Raw genomic sequence first — 16633 nt, forward strand, 5'->3', positions numbered from 1 at the left:
GAAATTTAATAAATAATGTAACATCTTGCACTTAATTTCAAAAAATCAACTTCACAAGCACCAGATGAGGGAGACATGTTTAGACAGTAGCTTGTCCAGAAAAAAAAATTCTTGGGGTTTTGGTACACTGAAAGCTCAATATGAGTCAACAATGTGATATGCCATCTTGGGGTACATTAAGAAAAATATAGCTTTCTGCAATAAGTGATAGTCCCATGGTACTTTGCCATAGTCAGATTATATCTGTAGTATTGTTCTGTATCATTTTAGGAAGGACATTGGTAATTATGCCCACGAGAATCCATATGAGGGAGATCAGGGTAGTGAAGGACCTTGATTCTATCATGTGAGGTTTGGTTGAAGAAACTAGGAATATTTAGCCTAGAGAAGATTTCAGGGGGCAGGGAAGAAGGAGCAGGGACATGACAACTGTGTTCAGTGACACATCAGAAAGTGGTACATCTGTAATGAGAGCACCTATGTTCAAATCCCACCTCTGATATTTATTACTTGTGTGACCTTGGGCAATTAATCTCACCTGGCCTCAGTTACCTCCTCTTTAAAATGAGGTTGGACTAGATGGCTCCCTTCTAGCCCTACATCAATGATCCTAAGTATCTGAAGTTGTTTGTCCTTCATTCTTGAAGAGGACCATGACATCAGGAAGGAGACGCCATAACTTACAAATGGATTGAATTTAAGTGAGGAGCTATGCAAAGTCACCAGTCTCACTTTCTCCTCCAGAGCCATCTGGGCTCAGTGGTAAGATATAGATCAGGATGACTGGAGATGGCCCAGGATGAAGTATCTGAAAAGCTGTCGTGTGGAGGAGGGATTTGACCTCAGAAAGCAGAATGAGGAGAACTAGGTAGAAGTTGCAAAGAGGTCCATATGTACTTGATGTCAGGAAAAATTTCCTAATAATTAGAACTGTACATAAGTAGAGTGGGCTCTCCCAGAAGGGAACGGGATTCCCTCCATTAGAGGTCTTCAGGAAGTGCATGGATGTAGAGAGGATTCCCTTTGGGGGAAAGGGTTGCAATAGAGTTGCTAAGGTCTTTTCCAACTTAAGGGTTCCATGATTCTGTAACTCCTTCCCAGAGTGAAGGGGGGGGCAGAGAGAGAGGAGAGAAAAGTCTTCCTAACTACTATTCTGTAGCCAGTGTATTCTCATTCCACCAGATCGTGTTCTTCCATCGCCATCACTCATGCTAAGGGAGACTCTGATTTCCCCTTTGTGAGCTCAGCCACTGAAACAACTCCACCCTCAAACTTTTAATTTTTGCATGAGAATGGTGGTAGACCACTTCTCTTTCTGTATGCTGCCTAACAGGGATTATCCAGACAATAGTTCTTTTCTTTCTCTTCCTTTCTCCCTTGAAGTTATATCAGAAGAAGATGGGATTTGGTAGATATCAACTATGTTCCTTCTGTCTTTATAATAATACAATATAATATAATAATTTAGTGAATTGGAAATGATTAATTCTCTTTAGCTTTAAATAGGATGTCTGGGGCCAAGCACCTCTCTGCCATGTGGTCAGGGAGAGGCATAAATCTTAAGTTCTGAAATAAAAAAAGTAAGGGCCAAGAGATACCTCCCTACAAAGAAAGAGTGCCTGGGAGCTCACAGGATACAAAAATCTAAGCAGCAAAGTCTTATCTTTTGGTCATTAAATAATAAAGATTTTATTTCACTGCCCTCAAACTTTTTTTTTTCTCTAGGAAGCAGTGTTCAAAGAAACTTACTGCTGAAGGATTCCTTATAATGCCATTTCATTCATCTCCTACAGATGTTCTCATTGTATTTTAAGTGCAGAGGAGACTTCTCAAACTCTGATGGAAACATGCTTCAGGATGTGGAGACTCTTCCTATTAAGGAGTTGTTTCTCCCCTCAATGATTCTAAACAGCAGCTGACTACCACCCTCTCCCAAAAAAAAAATTTCTCCTTAATGTCTCCTCATTGACTTAAAATTTAAGTAATTCCTTCTGTCCGCTCCAAGATAAAGAGGTGTTTGTTCCTTTCTCAACAATAGAGGAAGGAAGAGATGCCATGTGTCACATTGATCTCTGGTTTATTGAAGGCCTAGGAGAATTTTCCCCAAAAGACACCACAATATGAGGAAATATCCATGCCCAATGTGTTCGTCTGTTTATCCTAGTTGTTGAAGGCACCCCTCCTTCAGGTCAAGATTGCTTGCCAGCTAGCCATTAGAAGTAGCTCCATTGTGCCCCCTATGCCTTCTCCATCAATTCTCCCCAAAACCTAAGCCCAAAGGAGTTGTGTCAGAAGGGAAGGATCACAGGGAGGACAGATATGAATATGGATAGAGTGCTAAGCAGTTGTGACTAAAGGAAGGTGAGTATCATGTGAGGGGAGAAAAATTGTGGTTATAGCATGGGTATGGGTGAGCAAGAGAAAGCAAATAAGCATAGAAGGAGAGAAAATCCATCAACATGAACAAAGAATGTATAGGAGGGGCACAGGGTTTATGAATGAGAATATACAGGAAAAGTGAATGTGTGGTTGTGAAAGTACAGTGGTGACTGAGCATGTATAGAGAAAGCATTAGTTATAGCACTTGCAGATAGGGGCATATGTAAAAGTACACATGACCATGAGCACAATGACAATGACAAGAGCACATATGTAATGTTGAACATAGGGATAAGGATCAAACCTGTGATTTTATTGGTATAGGGGATTCTTAAGTGAGAAAGCTATCAGTGCAGGTTGGCACCTTCTCTGCAACTTATGGTCTTAGAGGGTTGGCAAGAGCACTGAGAGCTTAAGTTACTCACCCAATGTCACACAGCTAGTACATGTCAGAGTCAGGACTTGAACCCAGGTCTTCCTGGTTTCAAGGTCAGTTCCCTATGCACCATATCACACTGCTTCTCTGATTTGCTGGACATCTCTAGCCACAAATGATCCTTCAATTGCTCATGTCACCCTGACCTTTCCTATGTGTTTATAATACTCTAACTTGTATTAAAACTGATTATTAACATATCTAATCTCTACCACACTGTAAGTTCCACAAGGACAGGGACTAGGTGGTTTTTTCATCTTTCTCTGTGCCTAGAACATATTAAATCCTTAAAATACACTTGTTGAATTGAATGCAAACCAAGTATGTTTGTGAGCAAAGATGTGTGGGAAGAATCTAGATGCAATGGTGAGCAAGGGCAAGAACAAGCCAGAGGCAAAAGTGCAAATAAGCCTGGGCAAGGAAAAGGAGAATGTGGGCAAAGTAAGAAGGGCAAATGGAAGAGCCTGAACATGTGTGGAGGGAGCAGGGAGAAGAGTGAAAAAACACAAAGATGCTAAGTTTAGCAGAGATGGCCCAATACTGGAGAAAACAATGGTGAGACAGAAGGAAAAAACACATTTATAAAGTAGGGAGAACTATGGGTGTATGAAAGTACAAAAAGGTACATAGCACATGGGATGAGGGGTCCAGAAGACACAATAAGTATGAATTAGATGAGTTAAGTGGATAGGAGATGGAATTAGATGTGAGTCACAAGAAGACAGGAGATGGCAGCGATGAATATGTATGTGTCAAGAGATAACCAAGAGCAATTAGAGCTGAGGTAATAAAGCAAGACATGAAGATGTGTGGGTGTGAGGAAAGAGGCTTGTTTCCCAGAGTACTGGAAACCCAAGCTACGATAGGAGAGACAGACAGACAGCAGTGGGATTAGAAAGCCCATTCCTGTCCCCTGGGGATGAGGGCTTTTCCCTATTTCTCCCCAAAGTTCTCCAAATCTTTCCCCACTTCCCCCCATCCCACCTGCTTCCCTCTCCCCACTCCCCCCCCCCAAAAAATCCCTTATCTACTTTCCTTCCCCTCATTCCCATTCCCTCACTTATAGAGCAAATGGACCCGGCTTCCATCACAGCTGAGCCGGTCAGGAGGCTCAGAGGTACCACAAGGAAGGCCCCCTGAAGGGTCTGGGGGAGTTGGGGGATGACGCCGTGAACGGAGCTGTTGCCGAGACTGGAGTTGATGGCGAAGTTCAGAGACACGTTCCTCTTTCTAGTGACAGAAAAACAAGAGCAGAAGGGAAAGAGATGACAGTGAGTAGGGAGGGAATGTTGAAGGAGAGGCAAAGATGTAGGAAAAAAGGAAGAGGGAATTGAAGAAGAGGGAAGGAAGAGGATACCAGGAGAATGGCAAGAGATAAAAGGAGTCAGAAGGAAATGAACTGAAGGGGGAAAATAAGAACTGAAAGCTTTCAACATATATAAATACAATATAATAAAATATAAACCCCACAAACACTTCTTCCCAAAACTACCTGTCCTTCAGAATCACAAGCTGACCTTCCTTTAGACTCCAGCACCCACCTCAGCAATGATCTTCTCTAGCTCCTGATTCTCTTTCTCTAGGAGCCGTGATTTCTCTTCCTCATTGTTATTAGTAGATGAACCTGTCTTCATGGTGTCTTGGGCTTCAGACTGCCACTCTCCTCTGGTGATCAGCCTCCGCATCTGAAGGGAATTGGTACAGAAAGGAACAACAAAACACTCAGCTGAGTCTAATGGCAAAGGTGGGGAAAGAAAAGCAAGGAATGAAGTTAAGTGGACAGCAGCAGCACAGAGACAAGAATGGGAAAGGAGAAGGGTAGAATCATAGAATCTAGAAAGTATGTGGAGGGAGAGGGAGATCTCCTGGGTTATGGGAAGGGATAGAATACAAGATAGAACAAGAAAGAGGGTTAAGGAAAAGGGAAACAAAAAATAAAAGGACAGAAATAGAGTCAAGAAGGAGTTAGAAAACACGGATAAATCCAGATTAAGAAAGAGGAATTCATTAAGAAAAACACCTTCCTCTTATTCCAAAGCCTCACCTTGGGCACAAAAAGCACAACCAGGGTAATGTAGGAGGAAAATACAATGGCAAGAGAAGCAAAGGCAAAAGCGGCATCCTGTTGACTGGACAGGATCATAGTGACTGGGGCAGTGATGAGACACAGGACCTGAAAAAGACAATAAGAGATTAAAGACACTAGGAATTTTAGAGTCCAATAAGATGTGGGACAAGTTTTCTGCCTCCCTAATTCTTACCACAATGCCAGTTTGGGGAGCTACTGAGGAAAGCATGTTGGGTATTGGCTATCTCATTAGAGATAACCTCTGTCAGGGATCATGGTAACCACTGATTTGGAGATGAATTTCAAAGAAACTTTTCCCACCAATCATTTTCTCCAGATCTGACCAATCCCCTTCTCCCTTCTGCTTCCTTGGAGATATGAGTATAGCCAATAGGTAGGCATAGAATCAGCCTACACACACATGTGGTATTCCCCATCTGCCTCAGAAATGGAAAGACATTTAATTTCATTCAATAACCACTTATTAAATGACTACTGTGAACAAAGCACTGTGAAGAGGCAGAGTAGAATCCATTTCTTTTAGACTTACTATGAATCTTAGGCAGAGCCATAGTAAGGGTGCCTCTACCCAGGGTGCTAACAATGGGAGGTATGTTTCCAGCCTATGTGTCCCAGTTCAATGCATCTCCCAGTCCAAGGCCACCCATCCCAATCTCCTAGAGGTGGTATCACTCTACTATCATCTCTCCTCTGTAACTCTTCCTATGGAAAGGTCAGGGACTGTTTTCTATGCCACAGAGGCATGAGCCAGGCTCCCTGGGGGATGAGTCAACTCCTTTTTCTGTATGACTGTACCTAGGGAAGACTATGCCACCTCCCCCAATTTCCATTCTCCCCCTCTTTCCCCACCACCCTACCCACTCCAAGTGAATTTGCTCTAGTATCACAAATTCTTGGTTAAGGCTCTGATCTTAGGCTCCACAGCCTTCATGTTATCAGAACTCCATTTCTGAGTCCTGGAATGATATACCCATATGTAGTCATAGGCCACTAATTCAGAGATCACATCAAAGTGGCTCACCGCCACATTGTAGATTGCCATGCCAACGGCACGGTGGTCATTGATTTTCTCAGTGGAGACACTCTTGGTCTCATAGGCAAGGAAAATCCCAAGCAGCAGCAACAGTCCCTTATACCCATAGAAGATACCTAGGGATTAAAAAGGTCACATGGAAAACATTGATCTTCACTCCCTCCCAACATCTATTTCTTCCCCAATCCCCCTGACTTCCCTAATCCTTCACCAGCTGCCATCTTTTATAATAGTTCCATAATTTATCATTAAAGCAAAGAGAAGGGTGACCTTTCTAGCCTCTCTAATCCAGTAGCACCACCAATCCTTTCTTCCCTCCCTCCCACATTGACCCCACCTCCCACTCATCTTCCCTAAACCTTATTCCCTTTTCCCTATAAAGTGCTATCCTTTGAACATAAGGTGACACTGCTGGTCTCTTTTCAGCAGGACATATGCTCCAAGTTGTTGGGTTTTTTTTTCTCAGTAATGGTGATGGACTATACTAAACTGTACATACTGGCTTTCCAGATCACCTATTCTGGTAGCCAACAACAAACAAGGTGTATGGGTAACAGGACTTTCCAGGGTTAGGGATATAGTCTGTAGCTATAGAACACAGCAACACCAACTAAACCAAAGGAAAATGAAGCCTATGACTTGCCAGTCACAGATGGTATATACTTGTCGATAAGGTAGTCCCAGCTTATTCCTCTGCCACTACAGAAGTGTGACTCATATCTCTATCTTAGAGTTTCAGTTCCTTGCAGACAGAGACAAATTTTCTTCCATTCTTGGAAAGGTCTTTATTATATGAAATACTTTTGCTTGGGAGATATGCAATCCAAGTTGTTTAAAATGTTAAAACTTTGTGCATCTTGCCCCAGGTGATTCCTACCCATTCCCCCCAACCCCCTTTACTGTTCCTGTCCTCCTCCCTTCTGTTTTCATGACCACTTTCACCTCCAGGTTCCCCCATGCCCCACCCACCGAGCCAAGTATTCATCTTCTTGGAGCTGCAGTGCTCCAGCTGGGGTAGAATGGAGATATCAATATCTTGCTTTGGCTCCTCCTTGGTGAAAGACTATAGGGAAAAATGGGACCATAGGTACAAAGGCTACCACTTCTCACATTCTACTTCCTGTCTAGGATATGGTCTCTAACTTTTCCCCTTTCTCTGAATAAGTTATCCTCAATACCAGTACCTCCCACTCAATAACATTCCCAGTTTCTGTTCTGTCTGTGAGTGTTCCTTCCCCATCCCCACCCCCAAATCCCAGCTCCCCATTTTTGAGAGTACTAGTTCCTTAAATGCACCCTACTTGATTACTATCTACATAATACCTTAGGTCTTCTGCTTCCTTCGCCCCTCCAAAACTGTATAATAAATAAACCTTTGATAGAACTCCTTCTAAGGGGAGAAGGGTCTCTCCAATGCCTAGTGGGGGTCAGAGAATTATCTCTGCTAAGGTCTTCTGAACTAATTTCTAACAAGATCAATGACTTTATGAATTGCCCTCAGCCCCTTCAGTTCCAACTCCATAGCTTTTTAAGTGTACCTCAATAGTTCGATGTAAGGGATCCACAATCTGCCAAATAACCAATGTGAAAATATCCAGTCCCACCAGCAGCCCCACTGTAGCATAAAGTTTCCAGGATTCTAGAGTCTGAGCCAAAGAAGACATGGCAATTAATAATAGAGAGACCCCCCCTCCCTGGGATTCAGCCACTCCCCACCTTCAATACCACCAAAGGTCTATCAGTGATTCCTAACAAGGATCAGGAGATAGAGATAAGGGAGGCTAGGCTTGACAGAGAGTTAAGGGAGAGGGCAGGTCAGCTCACCTTCCTTCTTTCCTTTTTCTCTTCCTTCTTTGTGAATACTGTGTGGACCCACCAGATCTTAGTGAACATGGAGCCATACCCCAGACTGAAGCCCAGGCCTAAAAGCCAGAGGCGGGCCTAAGGAAAGAAAAAGAACATGCACATGCATTGTGGAAAGTGGAGAGAAGAAAGGGAGGGGCCCAAGGCAAGTAAGGAATAAGGGAACAAGGGAGAGACTTGAACAGAGGAGTTGAAGATGGTGGAGTAGATAGAGAAGGAAGAAGGTTGAGAGAGAGTACACACAAGATATGAGGAGTCAGACATAAAGAAAGATGGAGAAAAGGAGACGGGAAAGAGTGAAGAGTGCCAAAAAAATAGACACAGGGTAGTTATAATAAAGTGCTCCCCAACCCAATGTGGGGCTCCCTCTTGTAAGCCTTCTATTCTTATCCTGAAGCCCTACTACACCACAGGGATGTTGTCCTAATGGATTTCTTGTCCATGCATTCATTTTCTTTCCCTCCACTTCATCTTCTACTCACATATAGTCTAATAGTGACTTTGGAATCCTTTTCATGTTTTTTATAGAATTTCATCATGTAGGGAGCTCCCATTTGGGTTACTACCTGAACCAATGTGGATTGGCACCTGATTTGCAACTTATAGTTGCAGAGTTGCCTGGGGTACTCAGAGTAATGGACCTGCCCCAGGATCACACAGCCAGAAGTAGGACTTGAAACCAAAACATCCTGATTCCAAGGCCATTTCTTTGTTCACTATGCTATTCCCTGGAATTTATTGCAAAATGAAAAAGGTTGGGAAGGACTTGAATAGTCAGGCAGAGATAAGCATGAGATATCACTAGGTGGAGGAAAGGAATATGAAGGACAAAGTTGTAGGGGAAAGGAAAAAAAAAGAGAAAATAAAGCATGAGAGATATCTTAAGTAAGATGGTAGTAGGACACAATTTCCAGGATCAAAGGTCCTTACCTGACAAACAAAGGGGAAATGGCCTGCCCTAATGTGGTAGCCATCTAGCCCAAGTGGGAAGACAGCAGCTAGGGCCAAAGAGCAGCCCACAGCAGTCAGATTGTTCAAGTTAGGTTGTGAGTTCTGGATATACCTAGAACAAAGGGGGGAAGGGGAAGACCAATTACCCTTCTGTGGATAAACTCCATCTTTCCTACTCAACACCACAGGTTTAAGCCCAGGCATGGAGATCATGGGACCACAGGAAAGCAGGCTTTAAAAGGCTTGAGAGAAATCGGGTTAAGGGCAGATCAGTCTTTGGATATAGATAGAAATTTCTCTCTTTAACACTAGGAAGGAAGAATGGAAAGGACTATATTCATAAGTGGGCAAAAGGTAGAGCTACAGAGGGCCTAACAGTGTCACAAGTATCCTTGAGTCTACATTTTGCTTAGCATCCATCAGTGCTTTAATGTGATCCTGAGGGGGCATTTTTCCCCCAGATAGATGATTTAAGGATAGGAAGGAATTTATAGCCTACATCCCTACCTTTAATTCAAGTGCTAACTGGGAAGTCAGTGAGCCAACACTGGGCAGACACCCTTGGGGTACATGGCTTTATGATGAGGCAAAGTTTTGTTTCTACCATGATATCCATTCATAGGTAGACTGATGGGTAGAGGCCACAGTGGTCATTTGAGAGGTAAAGACAAAAAAAAGAGAGGGAAAGAGAAAGGTGTAAAAGGAACTGACCGGACATGAGAGTTGTAGATGTTAAAGGACAGACATACGATGGCCAGCACGATGCCCAAACTGGATAGTACTGAGACTGAGATAAAGAGCTTCTGGGACAAATAACGAAATCTCTTGATGACCACGGTTTGGTCAGCTGGGGGGGACCCTCCTGGATTGGAAAAGGAAATGAAACAGAAAAGGAAAAAAAGGAGAGAACCTTAAAAGGTGAGGGATCTGAAGCAAATGTCTCTGGAAAAAAATATAAATATATGTATATTTATGTATAATATATGCATATGTATACATATACATACATATACATAAATATACACACATATATGAAATCCTAATCCCACTAAAGAAAGGAAGGAGGCTGCAAAAGATCTAGAAGTTACACTATGGAAACAAACATTCCTAACAGACAGAACTGGGAGAGATGCTGACTTTCATCACCAAAGTAGGTTGTAAAGTTTCCATTTCTTAAGCAAAAGGAGGTGCAGGACAGTGAAAGGAGCAGGGCACAGTCAGGATCGGATAAAAGGGTGGACTAAAAGAGGTTTCTTCTAGGCTTGAATCAAAAAGTCATCAAGCAAGAGAACTAAAGAATCACAGAGCTGGAAAAAATCTTGAACATATTATCTAGTCCAATGTCTGCTTTTGGACAGAATATCTAAGTCACAATACCTCAAAGTATCTACAAATTCCTTAAGGGGTATCACAAAATTCTCCCAAAGTTCTCCAAAATAATTCACTTTAAATAAAATATAAATATATATTGGATATATACATATACTGTATGTGTGTATATATGCACATATACACGCACATATATATATTACATGTATATATTTATAGATACATACATATCATATGCATACAATACTTAGGAGGGAAGAGGCTATATTTAAATAAAACAACAAAGTGCTGAAACACCAAAAAGAAAAATATGGGGTATCAATAAACTAAACCATTAGGGACAAATGCTTGGTTAGCTTCTTATCTTTCTCTTAAACATCTTTAGGACAGAGACTATATATTTACCCTCAGTTACCCACCTCAAAGTTTTTCCCCTCTGAAACTCTTCTTTTTAACCAAGTATTAATCTCTATTTTAATTTAAGCTAATTTACACATAAATGAAGAATACTATGTAACATTCTTCTCACTTAAAACTTTTTATGTGCTTGCAGACAAAAATAGGTCACTCCTTAGCCTTCTCTTCTACAGGATAAACACCCCAGTTTGCTCCCTGAATTTTGATCTCAAGACAATTCAGGGGTTTAGATTGTCTGGAATTTTTCCATGATAGCACTAGAATTTAGAATTGCAGAAGAATAAAATATTAAATTTATAAAGAGTCTTAGATATTGTCTAGACCAATCACCTTATTTTACAAATATAGAAAATGAAGCACTGAAAAGTTAAGTATTTTGCCTAAGGTCACACATCCAGCTAGTGGAAGAGAACACAAATTCTCTTATACTCATGGTCTTTCCACTATATCAGAAACTCTCAATATGAAAACTATTTCCTTCCTTTAACCACCACATACCAATGGTGGTAGGCCCCAACCCTATACTTCAGTACACCTACTGCTAAAATCTGTGACTCTCTTGCTGCTCCATGAACTACTCCAATAGTTCTTCACCAAGATAAGAATCTTTTTCAGTTTCCCTCCAATTTCCTGATCCTGGGTCCTGTGCTATAGCTGCCACGTTCTAGCGATAGCCTTCCCCCACCTCCACCAACATTAATGGCCTGTTTGTTTTTTCCCTTCTCAGAAGGACAAGGGATGTAGGAAATAAAGTCACAAAAAAGACAACAGGTGTCACTTACCAATCCACTTGTCAGCACCCAGCCAGTGGAGGTCATCCTTGGTGCTGTCATAGTAGCCAATCTGCATGTATTTTCCACCTAGAAGTGAGAAAGGAAGAGAGTAGGCACAAGAGGAATTTAGAAAACAACCTGAATCCCCTTCTCTCCCCATGTCCTGAAAAGCTGCACTGCCATTGTCTTTGATTTCTCTTCTATCTGACCCTAGGGATGTCAAGTTTAGAATCAAAAGGATTTTGGGAGTGTTCATTTCATTTATCTCTATGAAAGTAGTACAGCACATCTAAGCCAGCTCAGGCAGACAAGAATCTCTCCTAGTTCTAAAATTCTCTAGAGAAGGGTGCTCCACAACTTTTCTCAGTTACCTATTCCAATGTCTCACACTCCTTCCTGCCATTCTCTGTTTTAGGCAGCTTCTGCAGGCACTACCTTATATCCCTTCCATTGTAGCTAAATATCTTTCTTTTTTTCTCATCGTGGACACAAAAATAAGGGGATAGGGTAGAAAAAAAGGAGCTTTTCAAAGAGGCTCAAGAAATAATTCTCTTTACCAAGGACTGGAGAAGGTAAATTAATTCAGAGAAGCTTATTGATCATACAGGAAAACTCACATTAAGAAAATCCAATACAACATTGATTCATAAATTTATAGAAATGTCAAACTTAAAAAGCAAGGTGGTGGTTGGCATTACCAAAAAAAAAAAGTGATCATTTAGATGGCAATGCTGTTTGAAATAATTAGAACTCTTTGTAAATTTAAAACATATTAACAATTTAACATAAACAGATTAACATAAAAACAGATTAAAACTCCTTGATTGGAAGAGTGAGGGTGAAAGTGAGAGTGGGGAAGATTTAATATAGGACACTTGGCATTTTAAGGTCTATCAGAAATGAGGTTAAAGGATCTCTGAAATGGTAATACAAGTCATTGGGAAAATAGGATTAATTCAATTTACAAACAACTGTTTAAGAACAAAGCTATTAAATTATAAAGTGAGTTACATATATAGGTATAGTGTATATATGTACATATGTGCATATATGTTTACATATATGTGAATTATAGATAGAAAGATGGATGGATGGATGGATAGAAATTTTAAGGTTGTCACTTTCTTCAATCTGAGAAATGGAGGAGATAAGCCAGGGCACGGGGGGAAAAGGAAATGAAATAACCTTGTCATTTTTCTCAGTGTTCCACTTGACAGCTCTCCCCATTTGGTGTCTCCCTCTCCACTTAGGATCCCTCCCACATCCCAATTCTCCTCCCCACAAACCTTGCCCTCACCCTGCAGCTGTTCAATGAGAGTCCGTGCCATCCTAGAACCACTAGCATCAAATACCACATGGCCCTAAAGAGAGGAAATGGGGATGGGAGGAGGGAAGTGAGGAGGGATGGGTAAAAGGAGGACAGAAAAAAAAAAAAAGAAAATCAGGGGCACTTTCATTTCTCATATTTTCAATAAAGGCTATTTATGGTATTTTCCTATATATAGGACACACCCCAGTTGTCAGTACCCTAGATTTTAAAACATCATTCCCCTAAAGAGATAAAGCTAAGCATCTGTGACTGCAAATCACCTTCAAATTATGAAGAGCACTAGGCTGAGTTGAGAGACCTATGGTCTAGTTCTACCTTTGCCTTAAGCTAGCTATATTACCCTGGGCAAGTCATAAACCTCTATAGGCCTAAATTTCCTCATCTATAAAATGAAGATGTTTGTGTAGATTCTCTCTAAACTCTCTTCCAGTGATAAAAATTCTATGATATTAAGGAGACTCATGAAAATCAGGTGGCAATCTGATAACAGGTCTAAAGGAAATTGAATACTTTCTCTTTTATAAAAATAATAATAATTCTCTGTTATAATAATAAAATTTATATAGAGCTTTAAGGTTTGTGAAAGGCTTTATAAATACATTTTTCATTTTATCCTTACAACTCTGGGAAGTAGGTACTATGACTATTCCCATTTTTACAGATGAGGAAACCGAGACAGGCAGGGTTAAGTGACTTATCCAAGGTCTCATAGCTAGTAAGTCTTTGAGGCAACATTTTAATTCGGGTCTTCCTGACTCCAGGTCCAGCATTCTATCCACTGTACCATCTAGCCGTCTTTATATTGGCTATTTCTGTAACTTTTTAAGGGGGTGAGGAACAGACAGACAAGTGCCAAAAATGAGACTGGGAGCAAAGGAAGGTTAGGTCCATGCTATCTAAGGAAATTTAAAAAAAAAATCTATTCTGAATAAAAGTATACTGTGGATCTGAAAGAGGAAAGATATTTTAAAGGGTAAGTCTTTGAATGATAAAAAAAACCTAGCGAAAAGCAAAGTATGGGACAAGACTCACAGAAACGCCTTCAAAGGATGAAGAGTTCATCGCCCGGTAGATCTGGTCTGTAATAGTCTGGTTGTTATAGTTGAAGTCCTCCAGTCGCACCCCACCACTTGAATGGATACCACTGCCCCCTGATGTCTTGTTCAATGCTAAAGCCAAAGCCCAGATGGCGTCATAAGCCAGGGGTGCCTCCTGAAAGCCACCAGTCTCCTCAGCTTTCTTGCTCCCCAACCGCCGGGTCAGTTTTTGCACAAACTCCTGGGATGTCTGATGAGGGAAGGAATAGAGAAGGAATTAATATGCCAGGTTCTCATTGGCATATTCAATTTCCACAATTCCTGCTTCAATCCCCATTTAATTCATATATTTATTCATTTAATGGATGAATGAGGATCAGAGGTCTAAGAGCTAGAAAGAATCTTAGAAGCCATGTAATCTAAACCCCATCATTTTACAGATGAGGAAACTGAGGTCCAGGAAAGTTAAGGTCACCCAAGGTCACCCAAGTAGTGACAAAGGGGAGATTTGAACCCAGGTCCTCTGACCCCAGAGCCCTTACTCTTTCCATCATACCATGCTTCCTTCTTGTTATCCATCTATTTTGGCCTCTATCCATATGTCTGTCATGGCTTATAAAACAAATATGTAGAATGAGGGCACTGAGTTTTTTTAATTTAGTTTGATTAGCTCCTACCACAGAACCATATATAACTAGATTAATTCATAAAGACTTTGGATTATTGAGGATCAGCAAAGGGTGAAAAATGGATGTGGACAGGGGGGAAGGGAGAGAAAAGCAGAAGTTTGAGAGGGTTCCCTCTATATTGATACACAAACTTCCCTCAGAACTCATCAGTTTAAGGCCTCGAAAGAGAGTGAAAAGAAAATTGAATTTAGAATCAGAGGATGTAAGTTTGAATTCCTGTTTTGCTATTTACTTCAGGAAAATTATTTGTGTTCCATGAGCTTGTTTACTCCTTTATAAAATGAAAGGGTTGCTCTACTATATAACTTCTAAGGTCCTTTGTAGCTTTTAAGTCCTATGCACACCTCACCTCAGGTCTAGTTTTTTTTTTTGTTTTTTTTTTTATTACCAACATATAACATCTCTACTTGAATGTCCCATTACTTCAAATTCATTATGACCAAAATTGAGCTAGTCTTTCCCCCAAAAAACTAGCTCTCCCTTACAATTTCTCTATTTCCACCATTCTCCCAATCATACTGGCTTGAAAACTTTGGAATCAATGTCACCTCTTTGTTCTCTATAACCAATGATCAAATCCTGTCAGTTCTCCCTTTGAGATCTCATTCAGATTTGTTTCTTGTTTATTCCCACTGTGACTCTCCTTTTCCAGGCCTGAGCAATGACATCCACCTTTGAAATGGTTTCCCTCTTTCCATTCTCTCCCCATTACAATCTATCTTAACCACTATTTTAAATTCCTTGGCAATTTAAGGCATCAGCATCCACAAGTGATGACCCCAACCAAATACCCAGCCCAGTTAAACTCACAATCCCTTTTCCCATTTTCCTACCTTAAAACTGCCCTAGTTCTACTGATTTCTGAGTTGGAATAAACACTGCCACTACTGTCTAGCCTAATTTACCTAGCCTTTTAACACTTGTGGAAAATTTCCTTTTGCCAATTTGCCATAGTTTTCAAAAGAAACTTTTACTGAGAAACTAATAGAAAACAATAAGCAAAACAAAGCACATAAAAATGAACAAGTCTACAGAGTACAGATTTCTGTTCCTACCACCTAGCCAGAGATCAGCTTGCTGGCATAGCTCACAGGAAGCCAGCTTTTTCCTCCCTTTTCTTCACCTCATCCTTGTCTGGGTTAGATGTGTGAGAACGGATGCTAGACCAAAATACAGAAATTTCTGGCTCAAGATCGACTTGGCTTGGCACTGCTGCTCAAGCTGGTGGGATTCACAATCCCATAAAACCAGCTAGTGGGCCTGATAGAATTCACAGTCCTTCCCAGAACCTGTTTCAAGGTCTAAGAGAATTCTCAGTACCTCCCAGAATTTGCTTCCTAGCCTTATTTCTGAATGTAAGCCCCTCTGGCCCTGGTGTTCCTTACATTTCACAGTATAGTTACTCTGGGTCCCTGCCAAATGGCCCTTTCCCACATTACTTTGAAGATTTTTTTCCCCTTAGGATACGTTGACTTGCCCCCATTTTTCTGTCCTATTCAGTATGCCTAAAGCCTACTCCCTAGGCAATTAAGGCCAATTCTACCCTTTGATAAAGCTAAATAACTTTAGTTCTTATTCTAAGCAAGCAACCAAGCCTAGTATGGTGGCCTTGATGGTGAATGTTATCATACTCTAGAACCTATCTACATGATACCAGTTCCCTCAAACAACCAAAACCAAATTCCCTGTCATTTCCAATTTCAAAGCCTGAGCAACCTTTTTGAAAGGCCTATTAAATTCCTATTTCCTATTTCAGAATACTTGTAGTTGGCAGTTCATTTGCAGAGCAGGGATGACTGACAGGTCCTGAACTCAATGAATGAAAAAGCCTTTCTTGGCTCAGTTGACTGGTTCTATCCACTTTCCCCAAACTCCCTTTGGTGATTCATTTTTCAGATCTCTCCATCTGAGGATTAAGAGTTTTCCAAATCCAAGCATTACGCTGAAGGTAAGAGGGGAAAGAGAAAGAATTGGGGAATTATTTTCTGTAACTAATTGACTGTCTCTCAGGGTGACTTTTGGAGTCTGAAGACCTGGGTTCAAACCTTGCCTCTGTCACTTACTACCTATGTGACCTTGAGCAAGTCTCTTCATCTCTCAAGAGATCAAGGGTTCCTCACCTGTAAAATGAAAGGATTGGACTTTGATAGATTTAGCTGTTCTCAGCAATGCAATGATCTAAGACAATTCCAAAAGACTCATGATGGAAAATGTTAGCCACTTCCAGAGAAAGAACTGATGGAGTCTGAATGTAAATCAAAGCATCTTATTTTCTCTTTTTTTCTTTATCGTGGTTTTTCCCTTTTG

The 16633-nt window shown here is 40.9% G+C and overlaps 1 protein-coding gene across 3 annotated transcripts in view; it reads right to left on the reverse strand.

Moving 5' to 3' along the window:
* Positions 1-1688: 1688 nt before the first annotated feature.
* Positions 1689-16633, reverse strand: part of GABBR1 (gamma-aminobutyric acid type B receptor subunit 1) — a 28231-nt gene continuing 13286 nt past the window's right edge. The window contains exons 12-24 of one of the 3 annotated variants that reach the window (XM_027876293.1): positions 13633-13887; positions 12568-12631; positions 11280-11357; positions 9463-9613; positions 8731-8863; positions 7762-7878; positions 7476-7583; positions 6907-7000; positions 5926-6053; positions 4860-4988; positions 4357-4500; positions 3876-4045; positions 1689-1872 (exon numbers count right to left, since the gene is read on the reverse strand). In XM_027876293.1, the coding sequence (XP_027732094.1) occupies positions 1830-1872; positions 3876-4045; positions 4357-4500; positions 4860-4988; positions 5926-6053; positions 6907-7000; positions 7476-7583; positions 7762-7878; positions 8731-8863; positions 9463-9613; positions 11280-11357; positions 12568-12631; positions 13633-13887 (1614 nt within the window). In that variant the 3' untranslated portion in view covers positions 1689-1829. Of the gene's footprint in view, positions 1873-3841; positions 4046-4356; positions 4501-4859; positions 4989-5925; positions 6054-6906; positions 7001-7475; positions 7584-7761; positions 7879-8730; positions 8864-9462; positions 9614-11279; positions 11358-12567; positions 12632-13632; positions 13888-16633 lie in introns of those variants that run through there. The other 2 variants (XM_027876292.1, XM_027876294.1) reach the window with 2 other exon arrangements.

This window comes from Vombatus ursinus, unplaced genomic scaffold, assembly GCF_900497805.2.
Source record: "Vombatus ursinus unplaced genomic scaffold, bare-nosed wombat genome assembly UNPS02014811.1, whole genome shotgun sequence".
Classification (NCBI taxonomy): Eukaryota; Metazoa; Chordata; class Mammalia; order Diprotodontia; family Vombatidae; genus Vombatus; species Vombatus ursinus.